Source organism: Mesoplodon mirus (assembly GCF_964341445.2).
Source record: "Mesoplodon mirus genome assembly, chromosome: 10".
Classification (NCBI taxonomy): domain Eukaryota; kingdom Metazoa; phylum Chordata; class Mammalia; order Artiodactyla; family Ziphiidae; genus Mesoplodon; species Mesoplodon mirus.
Genome location: NC_138986.1, coordinates 6,473,288 through 6,497,512, shown reverse-complemented (window position 1 = coordinate 6,497,512; position 24,225 = coordinate 6,473,288). Strand labels below are relative to the sequence as shown.

General features: G+C 37.6%; 1 protein-coding gene across 7 annotated transcripts in view; it reads right to left on the bottom strand.

Annotated features, from left to right (window-relative positions):
• Positions 1-24,225, bottom strand: part of PRKN (parkin RBR E3 ubiquitin protein ligase) — a 1,310,471-nt gene that overhangs the window by 672,923 nt on the left and 613,323 nt on the right. For all 7 annotated transcript variants that reach the window (XM_082633515.1, XM_082633514.1, XM_082633517.1 and 4 more), the window contains exon 5: positions 4,873-4,956. In XM_082633515.1, coding sequence (XP_082489641.1) covers positions 4,873-4,956 — 84 coding nt within the window. The remainder of the gene's footprint in view (positions 1-4,872; positions 4,957-24,225) is intronic.

Genomic DNA, 24,225 nt, shown 5'->3' with positions numbered 1-24,225 from the left:
TTTTATATGCAATTAAAATAGTTTCAACAGCTGTGCTCGGTGACTATTTTTGTGGTACATCATTTTCCATTCTTCCACTTTCAATATTTTTGTTCTCGTATGTTTTAGGTATACCTTTTGTAACCTCCATAAAGCTGGACTTTCTTCTCTTAATCCAGTCTAATAATCTGTCTTCTAAACTTTAGTTAGTCCATTTACATTTAATTTCATTAACTGTTATATTTGGTTTTATTTCTACCTCTTTTTTTTTTTTTCGGTGTGTGCTACTTATTTGTCCCATTTTCCTCTAATTCACTCTCTCCCTCTTTCTTTCTTCCTTCCTTCCTTCCTTCCTTCCTTCTCTCCCTCCCTCCCTCCCTCCTTCCTTCCTTCCTTCCTTCCTTCCTCCCTCCCTCCCTCCCGCCCTTCCTTCTTTCTAACTTGACACCTGTATTGTATTTCAATCCCCTAGATGGTAATTCTATACAATTTAAATGCATTTTTAACTTAAGTTTCGTGTTAAAAATGACTGGTATAACTAGATCACTGGGGTAGGAATTGCTTCCCAGTGGGTTATACGGGACAGCTTCTGAGGAGGCCCCAGGTCATGGTTCAGATGAAGTCATCTGAACTTGGAGGTGATGAACCTGGCATGGGACCCATGACCTTGCAGGGTGTGGTTGTGAGCCCCTCCTGGGAGAAGAGGGGTTTTGTGACAACACCCTGAGGGGCATCTACCATGCTGTGCACTGGACGAATTTTCACTCCTGCCCTCCCTGGGACTTGAGGCCCCCAACCCCACATGGTCCCCCAGCAGGGGCATGGTGAGGAAGCCTGGACACTGGACAGCAAGGACTTGAACCTGGCCAAGGCACATGAGACCCAGGCCTGAACCTATAAACTCATGGTGTTCAGAAAGGCCTTTGAGGAGAAGCAGCCTATTCACCACCAGACAATTCACAAGAGAGAAGAACCCCAAACGTGTCGGGAGTGTGAGGTGTCCTCAGAATTACACACCAGAGGAAAGCCTTCAAGTTCACTAACACACATCGGCAGCCAGCTGAGGAGTGCACGGGGGTGAGGAACTCTGGCTAAGAGGCCAACGCAGAGCTGCCTGATCTTATGGCTTTTCAGGATGAGCTTGAGGTTTGAATTTTTATGTGAAATCTCATAATTGTATAAAATGTTAGCATTGTTATTTTATAGCTTTCCTGGGGTATCATTAACATCAAATAAACTGCACATGGATAAATAGCCTACGTTTTGACATACATATACATCCATGAAGCCAACACCACAATTAAGATACTGAACAATTTCTCATCCCCAAAGATTCCTTGGGCCCTTTTGAGTCCCATCCTCATGCTCTACTTGCCTCGACCCAGTCCCTAGGCAACTACTGATCTATTTTCTATCACTGTAGATTGCTTGTGTTTTCTAGAATTTCACATAACTGGAATCACACAGCATCTCCTTTTTTTGTTTGGCTTCTCTCACTAGCATAATTATTCTGTGAACCATCCGGGTTGTAGTGTGTGTCAACAGTGACTTCCTTTTTATCACTGAGCAGTAAACCACTGTACGGCTCTTCCAGTTTGTCTACACACTCACCTGTTGTTAGACATGTGGGTTATTTCCAGTGTGCACTGTTACAAACAAAGCTGCTATGAACATTCATGTACCAAAAACAAGTTTAATTTTAGTCACTGTCTTTCCTTTGTGGTGAAAAGTACAAAGATCCTAGAATGCTTTAACTTTATGTTCGATGCTTATATGCAATATTGTCCAGAAACTTTATTTATCTTTGCATATATTTCTGCTAATCAATTATTATCATACTGATTGTTACATTTTGTTTAGGTTTCTCTACATTTTTTCCAATCATTCCTTCTCGCATTTTAGGCTTTCCTTCTGGGATCATTTTCTTTCTTTCTGAAATAATTTAACTTAAAAATATTTGAAAGGTTTAGATGGAAGTTAATTCCCTGAGTTTCTGTTTACCTGAAAATGTCTTTTTGGTTGTTGATCTTGTCTTTTGTTTTTAAAAAGTTTTTCTTAAATACAATTTTAGTTTAGCATTTATTTTCTTTCAACATTTTGAAGATATTGTTCTTGTGTCATCTGCCTTCTGATGTTGCTGTTGGTTTAATAACTATCGATTGTTTCTCCTGTGTAGTAACCAGTCTTCTTCATTCTGCTGCTTTTAGAATCTTTCTGTTCTGCAATTTCAGTGATTGATTTAGGTGGGGCTTTCATTTTATTCCTACTCCTCGGGATTCTTGAGTCTTAAAAATTGTGGAAAGCTCTGCTTTGTTATCTTTTAAAATATTACCTTTCCACTATTCTCTCTATTATTTTCTTCTGGAAATCTAATTTTATCCACCATATTGTTTAACTTCTCTATTATATTTTAAATCTGTTATATTTTCTGCCTGCATTTTGAGTAATTTTATCAGGGTAAATTTCAGATCTAAGTTAGAATTGCTCTTTCACCTACTTACCTGCTGTTTAGCCCATTTAGGCAATTTTGTGTCAATTATTATAGTTTTTAATTCTAGAATTTCTCATGTTATTGTGTGCATGTATGTACATGTGGGTATGCATGTTTGAGTGTGTGTATTTAATCTTTTAATCTGACTGGATATTTCTGATAGTCTTTTGTTTTTTAATCATATGTGCGCTTTCATTTTTTAAACACATTAAACATACTTATAGTCTTTCCCAGGCAACTTTAATCTCTGTGTTCTTTCCAGGTTTGAACTCTGCTCGCTGTCATTCATGATGGCATGCTTCCATCTGTGATTTTTCTGATTGTTAGGTCATGCTCTGTGAAACTTTATCTGAGGGAATTATTTTAGGACTCATTTGAGAGCACAGGTCTCCTTGGGAGGATGTGGGTTAGTCTCAGCCCAGTTCCTGGCACTGCCAACTCATGGCCACCCTAAACAACATTCTAGACTCAGGACTTTATATAAGCACACACAGAAAGAGTAAAATTTAGCCCCAAACTCAGGTAAAGATGGATCTGTGCTTACAGATTCTTAGGAGTAACATTTCTACCTAGAGTGAAAACAAAATAGGCAACTATCCCCAGCACCTTCCTCTCTCCACTTGATCCCAGGAAGAAATCATGTTTTCCAGGAGGTTCTTCATGTAGAATTCTATGGTTTCACTTTCCACCTTGATGAGGCCCTAAACTCACCAGCAGTCTCCAGCGTTTGCCTGGTCTGAGGCTGTAACCCCCGGTGGTGAGTGGCTTTAGCTTACACAGTTTCCTTTCTGGAGTCTAGCCTTCTCTTACGTTTTGGCATATGACCTTTTCCTTACTATGTTGTCAGCTCAGCTGTTCTTTAAAAATATGTGTTAGGAATTCAATTCATTACTTTTATATAGTGTGCACTGCAAGGATTTTTTAGGGTGTCAGTTCACCATGCTGTCTGAAATAAAGCTTCAGTATAAACTGATTTAGACGAAGCTCTGTATACTGATAAATAGGCGAGGTGAATATTCAGCAAGCAAAGGTCCTGATTCTCAGCCCTAGCAACACAGTAGCCCTGTGACCAGTTTGAAGCTAAATCCTTAAAGATGCGAGATTGTCTATCCTGCGATGCTGAATCCTCCCAATTAATATGAAGGTACACAGAGGCAGTCAGACTGTCAATGACTGAAGTAGATTTTCAAAGGAGCTCACATTGCTGTAAAGATGATATGGAGATAATAATGTGACATACACCAGAGGATTTAAATTATTATTAAATGTAATTATATCTACATGGCATGTATACTATAATATATGCATACTACATCCACATATATACACGCAAATACTATTATACTTAAGAAATCTGTACTACAAAGTATGTATACTTTAATTTCATCCCAATAGCAAACTTGCAAGACTGTATTGTGCCTCGATAACAGCGAGTGACGCACAAGTCATTATTTTTCTTCAAGATTTGCATTAATAAAAAGCTGTTCAGTGTCCCTAGTCCTGTTTGATGGAGAATGATCATTACTGCTGCTCACTGCTGTCTCTGTAGCCTTGCAATCATCCAGCAGATTGGAGAGAGAAGACACATCTAGTGATCCTAGCTCAAACACTCTACCTGTTGCTGTTGACAGACTTTGTTCCTTAGAGAAGATATTAACTGCCAGCTGGCTGTGACAGTTTGTGAACTAACTTGACATTTGTGCTGGTGCCGTAAGAGTATTTACAGCTCAGAAAATATATATAATCAGATTATGATGGACCCAAGGATTTTCAAAGTAAAAAGTATAATACACAAATTATAAACATGACCATAATAATAATAAAATTATTTAAAAAATAACTTCAGTGCTTAGGCTCTCATTCCAGAAATACCTTCTCTATGTGAAACATATGGTATATGTTTGCAAAGACAAAATGGATTGCAGAGAACAGAGGATGGGGATCCCATTTACAGCTGGTCATTCATTCTAAATTTTCTAACAGCCCACTATTTCAGAAAACTGCTAAGAAAGGTAGAAGGAGCAATTTTGAATGATATGGAATGTAAATGTAAAATATCACAGCATTAGGAAAAAGATGAACATTACAGCTTTGTTATTTTCTGTTGTCAGACTCCGAACAGGATCTTCTTTATATTCCATGAATATCACCTTGTGAGGAATTTAAATTGTCATGTTTCAACATAATGACCCAAAGTGGTTAAGTCTCTAGGAAAGTGACACTGCAAGGCAATGATACAGGCAGAATTTTTGGTGAATATTATGAACACTTTTGAATCTTATAACACTTTTTGTAAATATAAAAGTGGATGGGAAGAATCAATTAGTGTTTTGTCTCTAATCTCATTTCCTAGTAAACACTGGAGATGCCATAATGAAAGAACATATTTGACCAGTACTTACTGCTCTAGTCCCAGGGCAGTTTGGAGACTGGCATTCACCACTCATCCGGTTTGGGCTTAAGACATCTTCCCAGCAAGAAGGACCCTTTGAGAAAAAACAGCATATACTTGGTGCACAAATTGTAATTCAAATGTATTCCCTAATACATTTTCTAAAGTCTATTTATGCTATAAAACGATAATGAAATTAATATGTAATCCAAAGATTTTCAAAGTAAGATACATAGACCCTGGGGGTTCTCAGGACCCTTTTGGGGGATCTGGTAGGTCAAAACCATTTTCATCAATGTATTAAGATGATATTTGGCATATTGCTCCAAACATGTATCACATGTATATGTAGTAGTTTCCCCTTTGAAGTTATATTTGTTAAAAAATTTAAATAATTTTCTGAAGTTCATTGCAATTTCAGTTGATAACTTTTAAATGAAAACACACATGCAAATCTCACTCAAAAGGACTATTTGGGGGCAGCAGGGCAGCACGGGGAGGCACACCTGGAGGACTGCTGGGCGCAGTCAGCAGGCTGAGCAGAGGCACCTGTATCTCCTCTCCCTCCTGAGGCACCGTGAGAATTACGGTTAATAACTAGCAACGTGTAAACCCATAATACCAAGAAAAACAGAAGGCAGAAATTTGGTTGAGAAGAGAGGTCCACACTTTTCTGGAAATCTGCAATAGGCTGCAGCAGCGGAGGGGGCCTCTGTGCCGTGCAGGCCCACAAGGAGCCCAAAGCCTCGAGAAAAAGGAGGCGGGAGAGAAAGCAGAGTGAGACCTGGAGCAGCAAACAGGGAGAAAGTTACAATTTAATAAGCAGAAGATCCTAAAAATCTTCTAGATAGAAAGGTCAGATCCCCAGCTTAGAAACATAGAATGCAATGAAACTTTCTGTGCCTACCACAGATACGAATTTTTCATGCGTTAATTTTTCAGGGCCCAAAAAGCAACAAAAACATTTATGTAACAATTCCTATAATTGTCACATAAGTACTACTTTATCTGACAAACCCTTGTGTTGTACAAGGAAATTATAGAAAACTCATTCACAGTTTTCTTCTTGACCTCAGACCATAACAAAACATACAGGTAATAAAACTGAATAGAACTCCGTTGGATATGAGAATTCAACATAATAAAATATATGTGCTAGTTTATCCATACTACTGAAACTATTAGAATTGAATGCTGTTGCTATAACCATCCTGAAAATAGAAACAAACTTCCCAGTTAATTTCTGCCATTATAAAGCAGTTTTAACTTTGCTCCTTTCTAGTTTTAGAAAATATAAAATGTTAATTGGTTATTCATTGCATACATTGTTTTAATAGTTGCATGGGTAAAGCATTTATAATTAACGGGCTTTATATAGGAGTAAGAAAGGTGTCAAGACCACAAGATTAACAAGGACTGCAAATCACATGGCAGCACAAGGGAGCTATGAATTAGAATGCATCAAGGAAAGAATACAAAAAAAATGTATTTCATCTCTCGAAGGTATAGAATTAGAGAAAGACATCAGAAAAAAAAATGTCAGATAGAACAGTGTGAAATACATCTTAATAAAGAATCCTGTGGCTGCTTTTTAGAAAACTTTCTCCTTTTTGTCCAGTAGTAGTTACAACCAAGAAAAATACATAAATTATTTGAGCTTCTATATCAGGAGTCAGCAAACAGTGGCCTTGTTGGCCAAATCCAGCCTAGGGTTTGCCTTTGTACAGCCACAACCTAAGAATGGTTTTACATTTTTTAATGGTTGAAAAGCACAAAAAGAAGAGCATTTCATGGCACACGAAAAGTAAATGATATTCACATTTCCATGTCCACAGTGAAATTTATTGGACACGGCCATGGTTGTTCATTTATGTATTGTCTATGCTGCTTCTGCACAGCAAGGGCAAAATTGAGCTGTGGCTCCATAAGCCTAAAATATTTACTGTCTGGCCCTTTATGGAAAAAGCTTGCCAATCCTTGATAGTAAATAAAAATTTCCAAGTTCATATTGAAAAGTACTCAAAAATATGGTAGCAGCATTTTGGCCACCATATAATCTCATTCATTTGTACGAGTAGCTGCATTCTGGGTCTCAAGTGAGAAATTACTTCAATTAAAACCTTAGTACTGTTGACCTGTGAAATCCAAGAAGGCATTGATAGAATCCAGTGATTCAAGTTGTTTGAATCAGTAAGAGAGTGGAAAATTACAACATTTGGGGATTTGTCTTGATTAATGTTACCAGCAGCTGAAAATCATGAAGCAGAATATTATTTAAATACATTTATATGATGCATGTAAATCAGAAGTTCAGAAAAATGACTCAGTGGCATAATAAACAGAGATAAAACTCTATAAAATATGAGTCTTAAAATAATATTTATTCTTAAGAATTCCAGAACAAATCCACAAGTCATTCTGGCCACAAGTCATTCTGGCTATGTCTCGTCACATCCAATCAAGTGGAAAATTGAAGTACTTAACTAATTCTTACCTGAATATCACTCTGACAAGCTTCAGACAGGCAGTTTAAGCAAAGGTGTGGTTTTTTCCTGAATTATCTAAATCAATTCTATAATCTGTTCTTCATAGGTGGGCATATACACTGCTCCTTAAACAAATTATGCATTATGTTTTACAAAATATTTCTACAAAGTATTGGCATTTACAGGTTTTAAAAAGGGTAATTTTAATAGTATTTTTTACTACACTTTTACCAATTATCTCAGGTTATCATCAACTGTGTTGCATTTAAAATAGCCTCTTGAATGATTCCACAAACATCTAAGTCGAAGAATTAAATTTAAGGGACTAAAATTATTTTGAAAATTATACTACTGACATAATACAAGGACAGCAAAACTGTCTTTAAGACAGCTACACTCAGAGGCTTCCATCCACCCTCCTAACTTCTCCTCTCTGTCTGCAATAAAATGATACAGAGAAGGAGAGTCAAAGTTCACCAACCTGTTGAATCCCAATTCCACCAATTATTAGCTATATGCTCTTGAGCAAGGTTCATTTTGCCTTTCTAAACTTAGGGCTCCTAATCTGAAAAGTGAGGGATTAAATAGCTCCTTCACAGGGATTTCAGGAAGATTAAGTGAAATAACACCTGTAAGACTTTTGCACAGTGCCTGGCACATGTTGACTTATTTAAAAATGGTAACTGTTGAAAGCAGGATTTCTTATTTCTCAAAATAGAACTCCCCAAGTACGATTATGTTTAATCTTGTAGATAGGTAAGCAATAAGATGCCAGTTTCAAGGGAATGGACTTAACCCAGCGGGTTTTTCATTTCTTCCTTTTTCTCAGTTTCCAGATTACCCAACCATTCCCCAGGGGTCATTCACTTTCCAGAGCATGCTGCTTATAACTCTCTTAAAGCATGACTGATATTTCCATCAGTCATATAGTAACCTTGCTCTGCATCTTCCTCCATTTGATTTTAAGATCTATGCTTCTAATAAAGCTAAGCATGGTGCTGTGATTATAGCAGAGGCTCAATAATGCAATCATTTACTAGTAAGCAGGGAAAATAATAGGGAAAAGTCCTTTGAATCAATACATATCTACCAAACAACTCTTTATTAAACAGCTCTTAAACTCTAAGAATACAGTTATGTAAAAGAGAGAATCCTTTTTCTTATAGGTTTTATGGACTAGCCACAAAGACTGAGGTTGTAAATTAACTGAGCACACTCACTCAAATGAATAAAATTAAAAAGGAATATTCATACCAAATATCAGTCAGATATAAAACAAATGAATACACATATACTGCTGGTGCAAATATAAAATGACACAGCCAGTTTGGAAATCTATTAGGCATTTTAAAAAAATTAATCATACAACTAACACATGGCTTGGCCATTCCACTCCTAGATAATTGCCTAAGATAAATGTGAAAACGAGTCCACAAAAAGAATTGTATACAAATGCTCACAACACTTTTATTCATAATAGCCACCAACTGGAGACCACCCAAATATGAATGGATAAACAAAATGTGGTATATGCATCCAATGGAATACTACTCAATAATCAACAGTATTACGTTACTTATAAATGCAACACCATGGATGATTCTCAAAATTATGTGAGGGAAGGAAGGCAAATATGAAATAGAATATATGCATGATTCTGCTTATATAAAATGAAAACAAATCTATAGTGGCAAAAACAGATCAGTGGTAGTTTTCGGGTGGGGGTAGAGGGTGGAATGGACTACATAAGAGCATAAAGAATCTTTTGGGGGTGTTATGGGCTGAGCTGTGTCCTCTAAAACTGCATATGTTAAAGTCTTAACCCTCTTCAGAATATGACTGTTTTGGAGATAGGGTTTTTGAAGAGGTAATTAAGTTACAATGAGGTCATTATGGTGGACCCTAATTCAATGTGACTGGTGTCCTTAAAAGATGTCCTTAACAGATGGGATTGGGACACAGACATACACAGAGAAAAGATCACGTGAAGGCACAGAAGAAGACAACCATCTATAAGCTAAGGCAAGGGGTCTCAATAGACACCAACCTTGCTGACAATTTAGTCTCAGACTTCTAGCCTCCAGAATTGTGAGTGAATAAAATTGTGTTGCTTAAACCACCCAGTTGGTGGTACTTTATTATGGTACCTCTAGCAAACTAATATAGGGGTTATGGAAGTGTTCTCTATCTTGATTGTGATGGTGGTTTTGTGGGATTATATACTTGTCAGAACTCTTCAAACTGTACCCTTTAAATGGAGGCAGTCTATTTTACACAAACTATTTCTCAGTAAAGTGTATTGGGAAAAAACGAACTGAGAAGTTGCCAAGGAAATTCTCTGAGGGAATGAGAATCTGTATCAAATGGTGCTTGAACAATTGAATTTTGATATCTAAATCCCTTCCTCACTCCATACAGTTTCTAGAAGAAAACAAATGAGAACATCTTTACAACCTTGGAACAGACAGAATTTTTTTTTATAAGGACACACAAAGCTTTAAACATAAATGAAGAAATTTATAAATTGAACTTCAATGAAAATTTTAAAAAATTTCCACTCATCAAAAGACACTATTAAACATGAATATGCAAGCCACAGACTGGAGAAAATATTTGTAATACATATATCTGTGCAATAATTCATCTTTAGACTATATAAAGAACTTTAAAGATAGCACCACACAGACAAGCACCCCAATTCAAAATAAGCAAAATACTTTATAAAAGGAGACATAAACATGGCCAATAATCATATAAAAAGATAGTCAACATCATTAATAATTAGGAAAATGCAAACTAAAATAACAAAATACAATTTTACTTGGTTTCGCATCTTAGCCAGTATGATGGCTAAAATTTGAAAAAAGCCTCATAATACTAAACTTCGGCAAAACAACTAATCTATGGTGATAGAAATCAGAAGCTGATTTCTGATACTGACTGGAAGGAGGCATGAGGACATTTTTTGGAAATGTTCTGTATTTTGATTGGGGTAGTAGTTACATGGGTGTGCATAACTGTCAAAGCTCATAGAACTGAACCCTTAAATTCTGTGCACTTTATTGAGTGTAAATTGTTCCATAATTTAAAACAGGGAACTGAATCTTATTCCACTCCTTATTCAACAAGTACTTACTGAGGCCCTGTCTCTCAGTAGTTCTGCAACTTTGGAAGTTCTCTTAACCACTCAGGGAACAGCTAGCCCAGGACAAATGGAGTAATACCAGAACGGGTATTGCAAGGATTAAATATAAAAGTTAGGCCAATGCCAGGCACACAGTAGGTTCTCAACAAATGTTAACCATTTCTATATTTACCATTCAGCACCCAGACGTGATAAAGTGTGTGGGGGCGACAATTAGGGATCACAGCCAATATGGTTTAAAAAACAATCCATGTAATGAAACTACTAAAAAAAATTTTTTTAAAAGCATCTTTACCTCTTCAGTAATTTCCCCTTACAGCCTTTGGAGGCAATAGTTTATAACTTTTATTATAGGATAATACAAGCCACTGTCAATCAAAACAAAAGAATAACCAGTTCTGTGGCTTTGAACTGGTTACTAACATTCAACATCAAGTTACAGAATTCTTAAAGTGAAGAACCATGTCCTACTTATATCTATGTGCTTTGATGTGGGTAGCAAAATGCTGTATGTAAACAAGGTGAATACTCAGAAATACATTAATTGAATCAGGCTTTACTTCTCTCATCTGTAAAACGATAAAACTGAAAGATCTGTGGTTTTCAAAGTTGTGTTTTCTTTTAAAGCAGAACTTTCCTCCAATGAATTGTGTATAGAATCCAAAGTATAAAAGAAATAAATCAGGCTTATTCTGTTTGGAGAAGAAAGATGGGTCCTCAAAGCTCTTGTCACTGCTTTTTGCTGCCTGCTGGAGGCCTCCTACCATTCCTTGCCACGTGGACTTCCTAAACGTGGTTGCTTACTTCACAGCAGAATATCTGCTTAGGTCCCTAAGATACAGTCTTCTAAGATGTAATAAAGGGGAGTCTTATATAACATGATCAGGGAAGTGGTAGATATCTCATCACTTTTGTCATATTCTCTTCATTAGAAGGAAATCACCAGAACCACCTACATTCAAGAGGAAGGGATTTCACAAAAGCATGGACACCAGGAGGTGGGAGATCACTGGGGTTCACCTTCATGTCTGTCCCTGACACACTTATTTTTATAGATGAGGAGAAAGACCTTTCATAATATGAACGTTTAAGAAATGATAATTCAATATGTGACTTCAATTGCCAAGTACTTAGGCTATTTTTTATTTTTTTTACATAAACCTACTTTTTAGTTGAAATATGTGAATATTTGACCACTTCCCTAGAGTCATTCCTTTAAACTTTTAAGTAGAGAATATAATCTTATGGCCAAGGAGATATAAAGAAGTAAATGATGAATGTAACCAGAGAGTATGTATTTATTTTGGCAAATTAAATTTAAAGTACATTTTATAAACAAACATATTTGTGTTTTACTTAATGTATATACTTTTAAAACTTGAATTTATTTCCTGTGATTTCTTAAAGCATGAATATTTTACAGACTTTTACCTCTGAACACCAAACTGTAAGTCTCAATACAGTTAATTACATAGAAAAACAGAATACTACAGACTACATAAAGGGACCCAGTGTTCATATATTAGCCCAACTGTTTCTACAAATGTTTTAATGGAAGAAGAGTTATTAGGACATGAATTGTAACTTAAAAAAAAAAAAAAAAAGACCTGAAGAAGACTCCTCGTCCAGTCCTTGTTAATATTTTGATTCCCAATTTTGAGAGTATAGTAATAGTAATTAACTCTTCTTTTTTTTTTTTTTTTTTTGTGGTATGCTTCTCATTGCTGTGGCATCTCCCGTTGTGGAACACAGGCTCCGGACACGCAGGCTCAGCGGCCATGGTTCACGGGCCCAGCCGCTCCGCGGCATGTGGGATCTTCCCAGACCGGGGCACAAACCCATGTCCCCTGCGTTGGCAGGCGGGCTCTCAACCACTGCGCCACCAGGGAAGCCCAATTAACCCTTCTTTTGAAACTATTTTATATAGGACAGAAGGAAGCAGAAGAGGGAAAAAATGATTAGGTGAATTCCAGTTAACCAGCAGGAAAATAATGATCACAATAAAAGTAAAAGCACTGCCATCTTCTTGCATTAGTAAAGAACTGGGTTATTTACGTAGCACTTTCACATGCACAAACGAACCTTGGTTCCCAGTGAAAATCTGTTAATGCTATCTATACTCTATAGAGCTTCGAAACCTAAGGTGATTATCTGTTCACGTGTTGGGGTGACCACAGAACTGTTTCCTAAGGATCCTGGCCCCCTACGCAAGTACTTAACTCTCATATTTAGCATGCCTTAAGAGTATTGCATTTTTGTTAAAGAGTATCCATTTTTTACAAAATTTGTTAATCACAAAAAACATGGATGTTTCCTTATTTTGTAACATGAAATATCTGAAGTCGTTGCTCTTGTTGGAAAATCTTGCCCACATTTTAATAAAAGCTTGATCACTAGGCTGGGTAGGGCTTCGTGAGCCAGTTCCATTCTGCTCCATACGTGGTCAGTTGGATGGCTCAACTAGGGACCAAAACGTTCACCTCCAAAATGGCTCAGCTGCATGGCTGACAAGCGGTGCTGGGCTCCTGCCCTCGGTTCTTCTCAATCAGAGTCTTTCCAGGGGCTGCTTGCGCTTGTAGGTGTTTCCCAATTGCAGTAGCAATGTCATCTCGACCATATTCTTTCGGTCAAGGACTCACAGAGCCCTCTTCACTGGAAGATGCTATTGTGCAACGCTTTGTCCAATGTTAGTTTGGCACTTCACTGAATGAGATTCTAACCTGCAGTTTCTTATCACTACCAATAGAGAACCATCCCGTGCTGTTGCACTTGGTCTTCTTTCACTTTACCTTCAGCTTTTTGCCCTGGTTTCTGACCATATTAGGCCTATTCAGATTTCCTTTCCTTTTTTTAATTTTTTTGCCATGCCACACAGCATGAGGGATCTTAGTTCCCCAACCAGGGATCGAACCCGTGCCCCCTGCAGTGGAAGTGCAGAGTCTTAACCACTGGACCACTGGGGAAGTCCCTAGATTTCCTTGCATTTTTATTCAAAATACCTAGTGATATATTTTCTAATAAAAGCCTTTAAATATTATGAAACAGTAATGTGTCACATTGGATATGGTTTATGGAGACAAAAATAACAAACTAGCACTAATTTGGCATATTCTCTGATAGTCCATTAGGCTCCCTCTTGTGTTTTCATCTGGGCATAAGCAGAAGCAGAAAGTATCTGCACCCACACGTAAACTTATCAATGGCTTCCAATTATTTAATATAATTTCTCTGATCTCAGAAAAGCACTATTCAGCTACTCGAGAATTTGAAACCACTACCATGTGCAATCCTCTATTCCTTGAAACACATTAATTTGATGCAAATTTTAAGTCACTGAGGTCATTAATTCGCTCAACAAATTACGCATGCAGTATGTGACAGGTATTTTCCTAGACTGGAGATAAATCATTGAACAAGACTTTTCCAATTAGGAGGATAAAAGTGATTGAAGAAATAATTATTACATGGATTTTTTGAGGGTACACAGGAGGGACCCCTGACCAAGATTTTTGAAGGACTATTGTTTAGGATGAGATCTGAGGAATGATTAGGAATCAGACAGGAAAAGTGAAATTCCACAAGAGAAAGAATTCTGCACAGGGAAAGCAGGACTAGGTACCACCAACTCCTAGAGTGGTTTTGTGATATACATATACTCTCAACAAGACAGTATCAATAATTAATAAATAGTTTTTTACTTCTGTGCCTCCTAAATATCTTAATCTACACTACTATTACTTGATATTAAGATTCCATTAAAATATACATTTAAATGTAATAGTTTGCCAAGCACTGATTTCAAAGCAATGGGTATGCCATCATGATAAACAGCATCTTTGTACTTTTGATTGAGATTGACTGGATTTCAAATCCAATAGACATTACCAGACATGCAACAATAAGGAAGTTAATTAATCAGAACATCAGTTTCTTATGTGTAAGGTGGAAACAACATTTGTACCTACATCATAGGATTGATGGTTAAATGAGATAAAGTACTTATACACATAGTTAATATTCAATAAATATTAGCAGGTACTGCTCAATAACTCTAGTATGAGAAAAATGTGATCATGGAAAGAGCACCCCAGTAGGCAAAGATTCAGAAGATCTATGTTCTAAATGTAATTTCACAAGAGTTTAGGCCAATCACTTTAACCGACTTTATGCCTCACTTTCTTATCTGTAAATTGTGAGTAATAAGAGCTCAGAGTCAAACAGGATAATGCACGAGTTAATTAATGTGAAAATCCTTTATAATTATACCAGGGCATTCAGATATTAGTAAGGGGACAACTGGGGCTATGTGTATTCATAGACAATCTAAATACCTCACTTATTACTGTCTCAAACATAACTCCATTTCTGAGTTGAAGAGATGCTTCATACATAATGACGCAGCTGCTGCTGGGATCAGCAATTAACCAGAGCAAGTGTCTATGCTCGTATTGATTACCCAATGCTGCCGAGTTAACTCAACAGCTGTTTAAAAAGAACATCTCAGCTGGTCTTTGAGATTTTCCCCAAGAACTGGGGTATCTCTATAGCTTATAAAACATAATTTGCCATGATTTGGTATAAAACAAATGTCCTTCCACTACTAAAATGTGTTTCATATCATAACAAGCAAGCATTTCATAATCTAATACTCAATAACATAGTTTTTCCTTCCAAGGAAATTATTACAAGAAAGAAACATCACATCTCTAAAAATACCTATACCGTTGTAAGTGAAACAACTCTTGGTCCACTGCACTACAGCTCCACTGAGTTTTGACAAAGTCAATCACTGTCATTATTTATTGAGAGTCCTTCTGTGTAGGGTGCCATTATGCTAAATGCAGTAAGCGTCAAACAATGTGCTTATTCCTTCACGATTTCCAGTTACCAAACTATCCCTAAACGACGAGATGCTTTCAATTATATTACTCAGTGTTGACAGCTTTGCTGTAGGGACATCACAGTGATAGTGGGATTTAAACAGCAGTGATTATTTTTGTCCTATTTCATAGAACTGAAACAATGGAGACAAATAAAGACTTAAAGATACAGTGATTCACTTTTATGCACTCTTAACAGATTTAATTTAAGAGAAGCATATGATTATCTTCATCTGTTCAAACTCTCTTACTAAGAATAATCTTGCTACTGCATGGAGAGAAGTTTGCTGCAGCTCAGATTAGAGGCAGTTTCAGGCAGCATAATATGCTTCTCACTGTTGAGATGGTAGCTCTCATTTCAATTCAAGACATGTAAATTGATTTAAATAACAACATTTATTATCACATAAAGCTTCCTAGTTATCTCAGCTGGCTTTACATCTTGATAATTATGACTGGAAATGGACTATGCTTATTAAATGAGATAAGAAGTTTATTAGTTTCTAGTGAATGCCCAGATACCATCATCATCATATAAACATTATTATTTAGTTCTCAGAAATAAAGCTTGGTGAATAACACATCACATTTTGGTGTGTAGTATATACCACTCTGAATTGCCAACTGATGCTGAACTCAATCAGCCACGTTTTTTCAAAAAAGGGAAAGGAAAAAATAATAAAGGACATGTTTAAATGATTAACAGATCACAAATTAATTAATTTTTCAGTTGCTTCAATATAATGAACTGCCCATGAAGATGTAGCAATATGGGGTGACTGTCTTGGCCAGTCCACAAAAGTTATACATTTTGCACTAATGGAGGTGATGCATACTTCGAGGACATAAGTAGGCAAATGGCTTGATAAGAACTGGACAAAACTGTGGAAAAAAATCACTTCTTGAGGGTCCTAAAGGGCAATGAAGTTGAATGGGCCTCCCTCAATTAAGCATTAGACACACTTGTAATGAGCAGGCTTCTAGCTGTGCTGTAAATCTAATGGCACTACCATGTAATCCTACGACCAGGACTTTTCAGTGACGGCCAGCATGTGGGCAGGGGACATTCCCACCCTTTCTGACCTGGGTTTTTTTGAGCTGAAAAGAGTAAGAACTTCTTAATAAAAAATAAATTTTTAGAAAACCCCCAGACCTCCCCAAAACCAAAAATGACTCTTGGCGAAAAGAAAAGTCAGTTTGTCCTTGGACATGTATGTTGGCAAAGACCGTTTTTTTAGCAAGGCACAGTTTCATATGAACTGAAAACATTTGCTCTAGTCCATAAATTTTACTCTGGGCCTTTTCATGTCAAGATACTTCTACCTTTTCCTTTCCTTCTCTCTCCCTTTCTTCCTCCTCCCTCTGCTACAATCCAGGTTCAATCACCTCTAAAAATAACTGTAGCTTAGTTATGGCCTAATGAGACAGGAGAGAAAAAGTCTTAATTCTAGATTAAAACAAACTAAATTCGTAATTATCTGAACTTTCTCAGGACTAATTCAAACTGGCCGAACTTCACACCAAAAGTTTTGTGAAGTTTCCCACGTCTTTCTGTAAGAATTCCGCCTCCATTATTATGTTACAATTTCCTCCCCTTTGGCTCAACATTTAATAAAACCAACTTCTCTAAAAATCTTTTCTTTCTATGTCTATTTCTTTCATCAGGCAAAGTGTGAAAGATTGTTGTTGAAGGACAAATTAGATCTTAGTTATAAATCATTTTAATTCTTTTTTTTTTTTTTGCAGTATGCGAGCCTCTCACTGCTGTGGCCTCTCCCGTTGCGGAGCACAGGCTCTGGACGCGCAGGCTCAGCGGCCATGGCTCACGGGCCCAGCCGCTCCACATCATGTGGGATCTTCCCGGACCGAGGCATGAACCCGTGTCCCCTGCATCAGCAGGTGGACTCTCAACCACTGCACCACCAGGGAAGCCCCAAATCATTCTAATTCTTAATTTTTTTTAAACATCTTTATTGGAGTATAATTGCTTTACAATGGTGTGTTAGTTTCTGCTTTATAACAAAGTGAATCAGTTATACATATACATATGTTCCCATATCTCTTCCCACTTGCATCTCCCTCCCTCCGCCCCTCCCTATCCCATCCCTCTAGGTGGTCACAAAGCACCGAGCTGATCTCCCTGTGCTATGCAGCTGCTTCCCACTAGCTATCTATTTTATGTTTGGTAGTGTATATATGTCCATGCCACTCTCTCACTTTGTCACAGCTTACCCTTCCCCCTACCCATATCCTCAAGTCCATTCTCTAGTAGGTCTGTGTCTTTATTCCCAACTTACGTCCAGGTTCTTTATGACCAATTTCTTTTTTTTTTTTTTTTGATTCCATATATATGTGTTAGCATACAGTATTTGTTTTTCTCTTTCTGACTTACTTCACTCTGTATGACAGACTCTAGGTCCATGACCTCACAACAAATAACTGAATTTCGTTTCTTTTTATGGCTGAGTAATATTCCATTGTATATATATGCCACATCTTCTTTATCCATTCATCCGATGATGGACACTTAGGTTGTTTCCATCTCCAGGTTATTGTAAATAGGGCTGCAATGAACATTTTGGTACATGACTCTTTTTGAATTATGGTTTTCTCAAGGTATATGCCCAGTAGTGGGATTGCTGGATCATATGGGAATTCTATTTTTAGTTTTTTAAGGAACCTCCATACTGTTCTCCATACTGGCTGTATCAATTTACATTCCCACCAACAGTGCAAGAGGGTTCCCTTTTCTCCACACCCTCTCCAGCATTTATTGTTTGCAGATTTTTTGATGATGGTCATTCTGACTGGTGTGAGATGATATCTCATTGTAGTTTTGATTTGCATTTCTCTAATGATTAATGATGTTAGCATTCTTTCATGTGTTTGTTGGCAATCTGTATATCTTCTTTGAAGAAATGTCTATTTAGGTCTTCTGTCCATTTTTGGATTGGTTTTTTGTTCTTTTGATATTGAGCAACATGAGCTGCTTATAAATTTTGGAGATTAATCCTTTGTCAGTTGCTTCATTTGCAAATATTTCCTTCCATTCTGAGGGTTGTGTTTTCATCTTGTTTATGGTTTCCTTTGCTGTGCAAAAGCTTTTAAGTTTCATTAGGTCCCATTTGTTTATTTTTGTTTTTATTTCCATTTCTCTAGGAAGTGGGTCAAAAAGGATCTTGTTGTGATTTATGTCATAGAGTGTTCTATGTTCTCCTCTAAGAGTTTTATAGTGTCTGGTCTTACATTTAGGTCTTTAATCCATTTTGAGTTTATTTTTGTGTATGGTGTTAGGGAGTGTTATAACTTCATTCTTTTCCATGTAGCTACCCAGTTTTCCCAGAACCCCCTATTGAAGAGGCTGTCTTTTCTCCACTGTATATTCTTGACTGCTTTATCAAGGATAAGGTGACCATATGTGCGTGGGTTTATCTCTGGGCTTTCTATGCTGTTCCACTGATCTTATCTTTCTGTTTCTGTGCCAGTACCATACTGTCTTGATTACTGTAGCTTGGTAGTATAGTCTGAAGTCAGAGACCCTGATTCCTCCAGCTCCTTTTTTCTTTCTCAAGATTGCTTTGGCTACTCAGGGTGTTTTCTGTTTCCATACGAATTGTGAAAGTTTTTGTTCTAGTTCTGTGAAAAACGCCATTGATAATTTGATAGGGATTGCATTGAATCTGTAGATTGCTTTGGGTAGTGCAGTCATTTTCACATTGTTGATTCTTCCAATCCAAGAACATGGTATATCTCTCCATCTATTTGTATTATCTTTAATTTCTTTCATCAGTGTCTTATAATTTTCTGCATACAGGTCATTTGTCTCCTTAGGTAGGTTTATTCCTAGACTTTTTTTTTTTTTTTTTTTTTTTTTTTCAGTACGCGGGCCTCTCACTGTTGTGGCATCTCCCGTTGTGGAGCACAGGCCCCGGACGTGCACACTCAGCAGCCATGGCTCACGGGCCCAGCCGCTCTGTGGAATGTGGGATCCTCCCAGACCGGGGCACGAACCCGCATCCCCTTCATCGGCAGGCGGACTCTCAACCACTGCGCCACCAGGGAAGCCCCTATTCCTAGATATTTTATTCTTTCTTTTGCATTGGTAAATGGGAGTGTTTTCTTAATTTCACTTTCAGATTTTTCATCGTTAATGTATAGGAATGCAAGAGATTTTTGTGCATTAATTTTGTATCCTGCTACTTTATCAAATTCATTGATTAGCTCTAGAATTTTTCTGGTAGCATCTTTAGGATTCTCTATGTATAATATCATGTCATCTGCAAACACTGACAGTTTTACTTCTTTTTTTTTTTTTTTTCTTTTTGCGGTATGCGGGCCTCTCACTGTTGTGGCCTCTCCCGCTGCGGAGCACAGGCTCCGGACGCGCAGGCCCAGCGGCCATGGCTCATGGGCCCAGCCGCTCCGCGGCATATGGGATCCTCCCAGACCGGGGCACGAACCCACATCCCCTGCATCGGCAGGCGGACTCCCAACCACTGCGCCACCAGGGAGGCCCCAGTTTTACTTCTTTTCCAATTTGGATTCCTTTTATTTCTTTTTCTTCTCTAATTGCTGTGGCTAAAACTTCCAAAACTAGGTTGAATAAGAGTGGTGAGAGTGGGCAACCTTGTCTTGTTACTGATTTTAGTGGAAATGGTTTCAGTTTTTCACCATTGAGGAAGATGTTGCCCGTGGGTTTGTTATTTATGACATTTATTATGTTGAGGAAAGTTCCCTCTATGCCTACTTTCTGCAGGGTTTTTATCATAAATAGGTGTTGAATTTTGTCAAAAGCTTTCTCTGCATCTATTGAGATGATTATATGGTTTTTCTCCTTCAGTTTCTTAATATAGTATATCACATTGATTGATTTGCATAAATTGAAGAATCCTTGCATTCCTGGGATAAACCCCACTTGATCATGCTCTATGATCCTTTTAATGTGCTGTTGGATTCTCTTTGCTAGCATTTGGTTGAGGATTTTTGCATTTATGTTCATTATTGATATTGGCCTATAGTTTTCTTTCTTTGTGATATCTTTGTCTGGTTTTGGTATCAGGGTGATGGTGGCCTTGTAGAATGAGTTTGGGAGTGTTCCTCCCACTGCTATATTTTGGAAGAGTTTGAGAAGGATAGGTGTTAGCTCTTCTCTAAATGTTTGATAGAATTCGCCTGTGAAGCCATCTGGTCCTGGGCTTTTTTTGTTGGAAGAATTTTAATCACAGTTTCAATTTCAGTGCTTGTGTTTGGTCTGTTCATATTTTCTATTTCTTCCTGGTTCAGTCTCAGAAGGTTGTGCATTTCTAAGAATTTGTCCATTCTTCCACGTTGTCCGTTTTATTGGCATATAGTTGCTTGTAGTAACCTCTCAGGATCCTTTGTATTTCTGCAGTGTCAGTTGTTACTTCTCCTTTTTCATTTCTAATTCTATTGATTTGAGTCTTCTCCCTTTTTTTCTTCATGAGTCTGGCTAATGGTTTATCAATTTTGTTTATCTTCTAAAAGAACCAGGTTTTAGTTTTATTGATCTGTGCTATCATTTCCTTCATTACTTTTTCATTTATTTCTGATCTGATCATTATGATTTCTTTCCTTCTGCTAACTTTGGGCTTTTTTGTTCTTCTTCCTCTAATTGCTTTAGGTGTAAGGTTAGGTTGTTTATTTGAGATTTTTCTTGTTTCTTAAGGTTGGATTGTATTGCTATAAACTTCCCTCTTAGAACTGCTTTTGCTGCATCCCATAAGTTTTGGGTCATCATGTTTTCACTGTCATTTGTTTCTAGGTATTTTTTGATTTCCTCTTTGATTTCTTCAGTGATTTCTTGGTTATTTAGTACTGTATTGTTTAGCCTCCATGTGTTTGTATTTTTTACAGATTTTTTCCTGTAAATGATATCTAGTCTCATAGCACTGTGTTTGGAAAAGATACTTGATACAATTTCCATTTTCTTAAATTTACCAGGCTTGATTTGTGACCCAAGATATGATCTATCCTGGAGAATATTTCATGAGCAATTGAGAAGAGTTTGTAGTCTGTTGTTTTTGGATGGAATGTTCTATAAATATCACTTAAGTCCAACTTGTTTAATGTATCATTTTAAGCTTGTGTTTCCTTATTTATTTTCATTTTGGATGATCTGTCCATTGGTGAATGTGAGATGTTCAAGTCCCCTATGATTGTGTTACTGTTGACTTCCTATTTTATGGCTGTTAGTATTTGCCTTATGTATTGAGGTGCTCCTATGTTGGGTGCATATATATTTACAGTTGTTATATCTTCTTCTTGGATTGATCCCTGATCACTGTGTAGTGTCCTTCTTTGTCTCTCCTAATAGTCTTTGTTTTAAGGTCTATTTTGTCTGATATGAGAATTGCTACTCCAGCTTTCTTTTGATTTCCATTTGCATGGAATATCTTTTTCCATCCCTCACTTTCAGTCTGTATGTGTCCCTAGGTCTGAAGTGGGTCTCTTGTAGACAGCATATATACGGGTCTTGTTTTTGTATCCATTCACTCAGTCTAGGTCTTTTGGTTGGAGCATTTAATCCATTTACATTTAAGGTAATTATCGATATGTATATTCCTATTACTGTTTTCTTAATTGTTTTGGGTTTGTTATTGTAGGTCTTTTCCTTCTGTTGTGTTTCTTGCCTAGAGAAGCTCCTTTAGCATTTGTTGTAAAGCTGGTTTGGTGGTGCTGAATTCTCTTAGCTTTTGTTTGTCTGTAAAGGTTTTAATTTCTCTGTCAAATCTGAATGAGATCCTTGCTGGGTAGAGTAGTCTTGTTTGTAGGGTTTTCTCATTCATCACTTTAAATCTGTCCTGCCACTCTCTTCTGGCTTGCAGAGTTTCTGCTGAAAGATCAGCTGTTAACCTTAAGGGGAGTCCCTTGTGTTTTATTTGTTGTTTTTTGCTTGCTGCTTTTAATATTTTTTCTTTGTACTTAATTTTTGATAGTTTGATAAATATATGTCTTGGTGTGTTTCTCCTTGGGTTTATCCTGTATGGGACTCTCTGTGCTTCCTGGACTTGATTAACTATTTCCTTTCCCATATTAGGGAAGTTTTCAACTATAATCTCTTCAAATATTTTCTCAGTCCCTTCCTTTTTCTCTTCTTCTTATGGGACCCCTATAATTCGAATGTTGGTGCGTTTAATGTTGTCCCAGAGGTCTCTGAGACTGTCCTCAGTTCATTTCATTGTTTGTTCTTTATTCTGCTCTGCAGTAGTTATTTCCAGCATTTTATCTTCCAGGTCACTTATCTGTTCTTCTGCCTCAGTTATTCTGCTATTGATCCCTTCTAGAGAAGTTTTCATTTCATTTATTGTGTTGTAAAACACTGTTTGTTTGCTCTGTAGTTCTTCTAGGCCCTTGTTAAACGTTTCTTGTATTTTCTCCATTCTATTTCCAAGATTTTGAATCATGTTTACTATCATTATTCTGAATTCTTTTGCAGGTAGACTGCCTATTTCCTCTTCATTTGTTAGGTCTGGTGGGTTTTTGCCTTGCTCCTTCATCTGCTGCTGTGTTTCTTTGTCTTCTCATTTTGCTTAACTTACTGTGTTTGGGGTCTCCTTTTCGCAGGCTACAGGTTCATAGTTCCTGTTGTTTTTGGTGTCTGTCCCCAGTGGCTAAGGTTGGTTCAGTGGGTTGTGTAGGCTTCCTGGTGGAGGGGACTAGTGCCTGTGTTCTGGTGGATAAGGCTGGATCTTGTCTCTCTGGTGGGCAGATCCACATCTGGTGGTGTGTTTTGGGGTTTCTGTTGCCTTATTTTGATTTTAGGCAGCCTGTCTGCTTATGGATCTGGTTGTATTCCTGTCTTGCTAGTTGTTTGGCATAGGGTGTCCCGCACTGTAGCTCGCTCGTTGTTGAGCGGAGGTGGGTATTGGTGTTGAGATGGAGATCTCTGGGAGATTTTCACCGTTTGATATTATGTGGAGCTGGGAGGTATCTTGTGGACCAGTGTCCTGAACTTGGCTCTCCCACCTCAGAGGCACAACCCTGATGCCTGGTGGAGCATCAAGAGCCTGTCATCCACACAGGTCAGAATAAAAGTGAGAAAAAGAAGAAAGAAGAGGATAACATAAAATAAAATAAAATAATATAAAGTAAAATAAAATAAAATAAAGTTATTAAAATAAAGACTAAAAATAATTATTAAAAAAATTTTAAAGAAAGTAATAAAAAAAGAAAAAAAGAAAGAAAGAAAGAAGGGAGCAACCAAACCAAAAAACAAATCCACCAATGATAACAAGCGCTAAAATCTATACTAAAAAAAAGGAAAAACAAAAACAAAACGGACAGACAGAACCCTAGGACAAATGGTAAAAGGAAAGCAATACAAACAAAACCACACACAGAAGCATACACATACACACTCACAAAAGAGAAAAAGGGAAAGAAATATATATATCGTTGCTTCCAAACTCCACCTCCTCAATTTGGGATGATTCATTGTCTATTGAGGTATTCCACACATGCAGGGTACATTAAGTTGACTGTGGAGATTTAATTCTCTGCTCCTGTGGCTGCTGGGAGAGAATTCCCTCTCTCTTCTTTGTTCACACAGCTCTTAGCTTTCAGCTTTGGATCTGGCCCCGCCTCTGCGTGTAGGTCGCCTGAGGGCGTCTGTTCCCGCCCAGACAGGACAAGGTTAAAGGAGCAGCTGATTCGGGGGCTCTGGCTCACTCAGTCCGGGGGGAGGGAGGGGTAGGGATGCGGGGCAAACCTGCGGCGGCAGAGGCTGGTGTGACATTCCACCAGCATGAGGTGTGCTGTGTGTTCTCCCAGGGAAGTTGTCCCTGGATCACGGGACCCTGGCAGTAGCAGGCTGCAGCTGCTTCCGGGAGGGG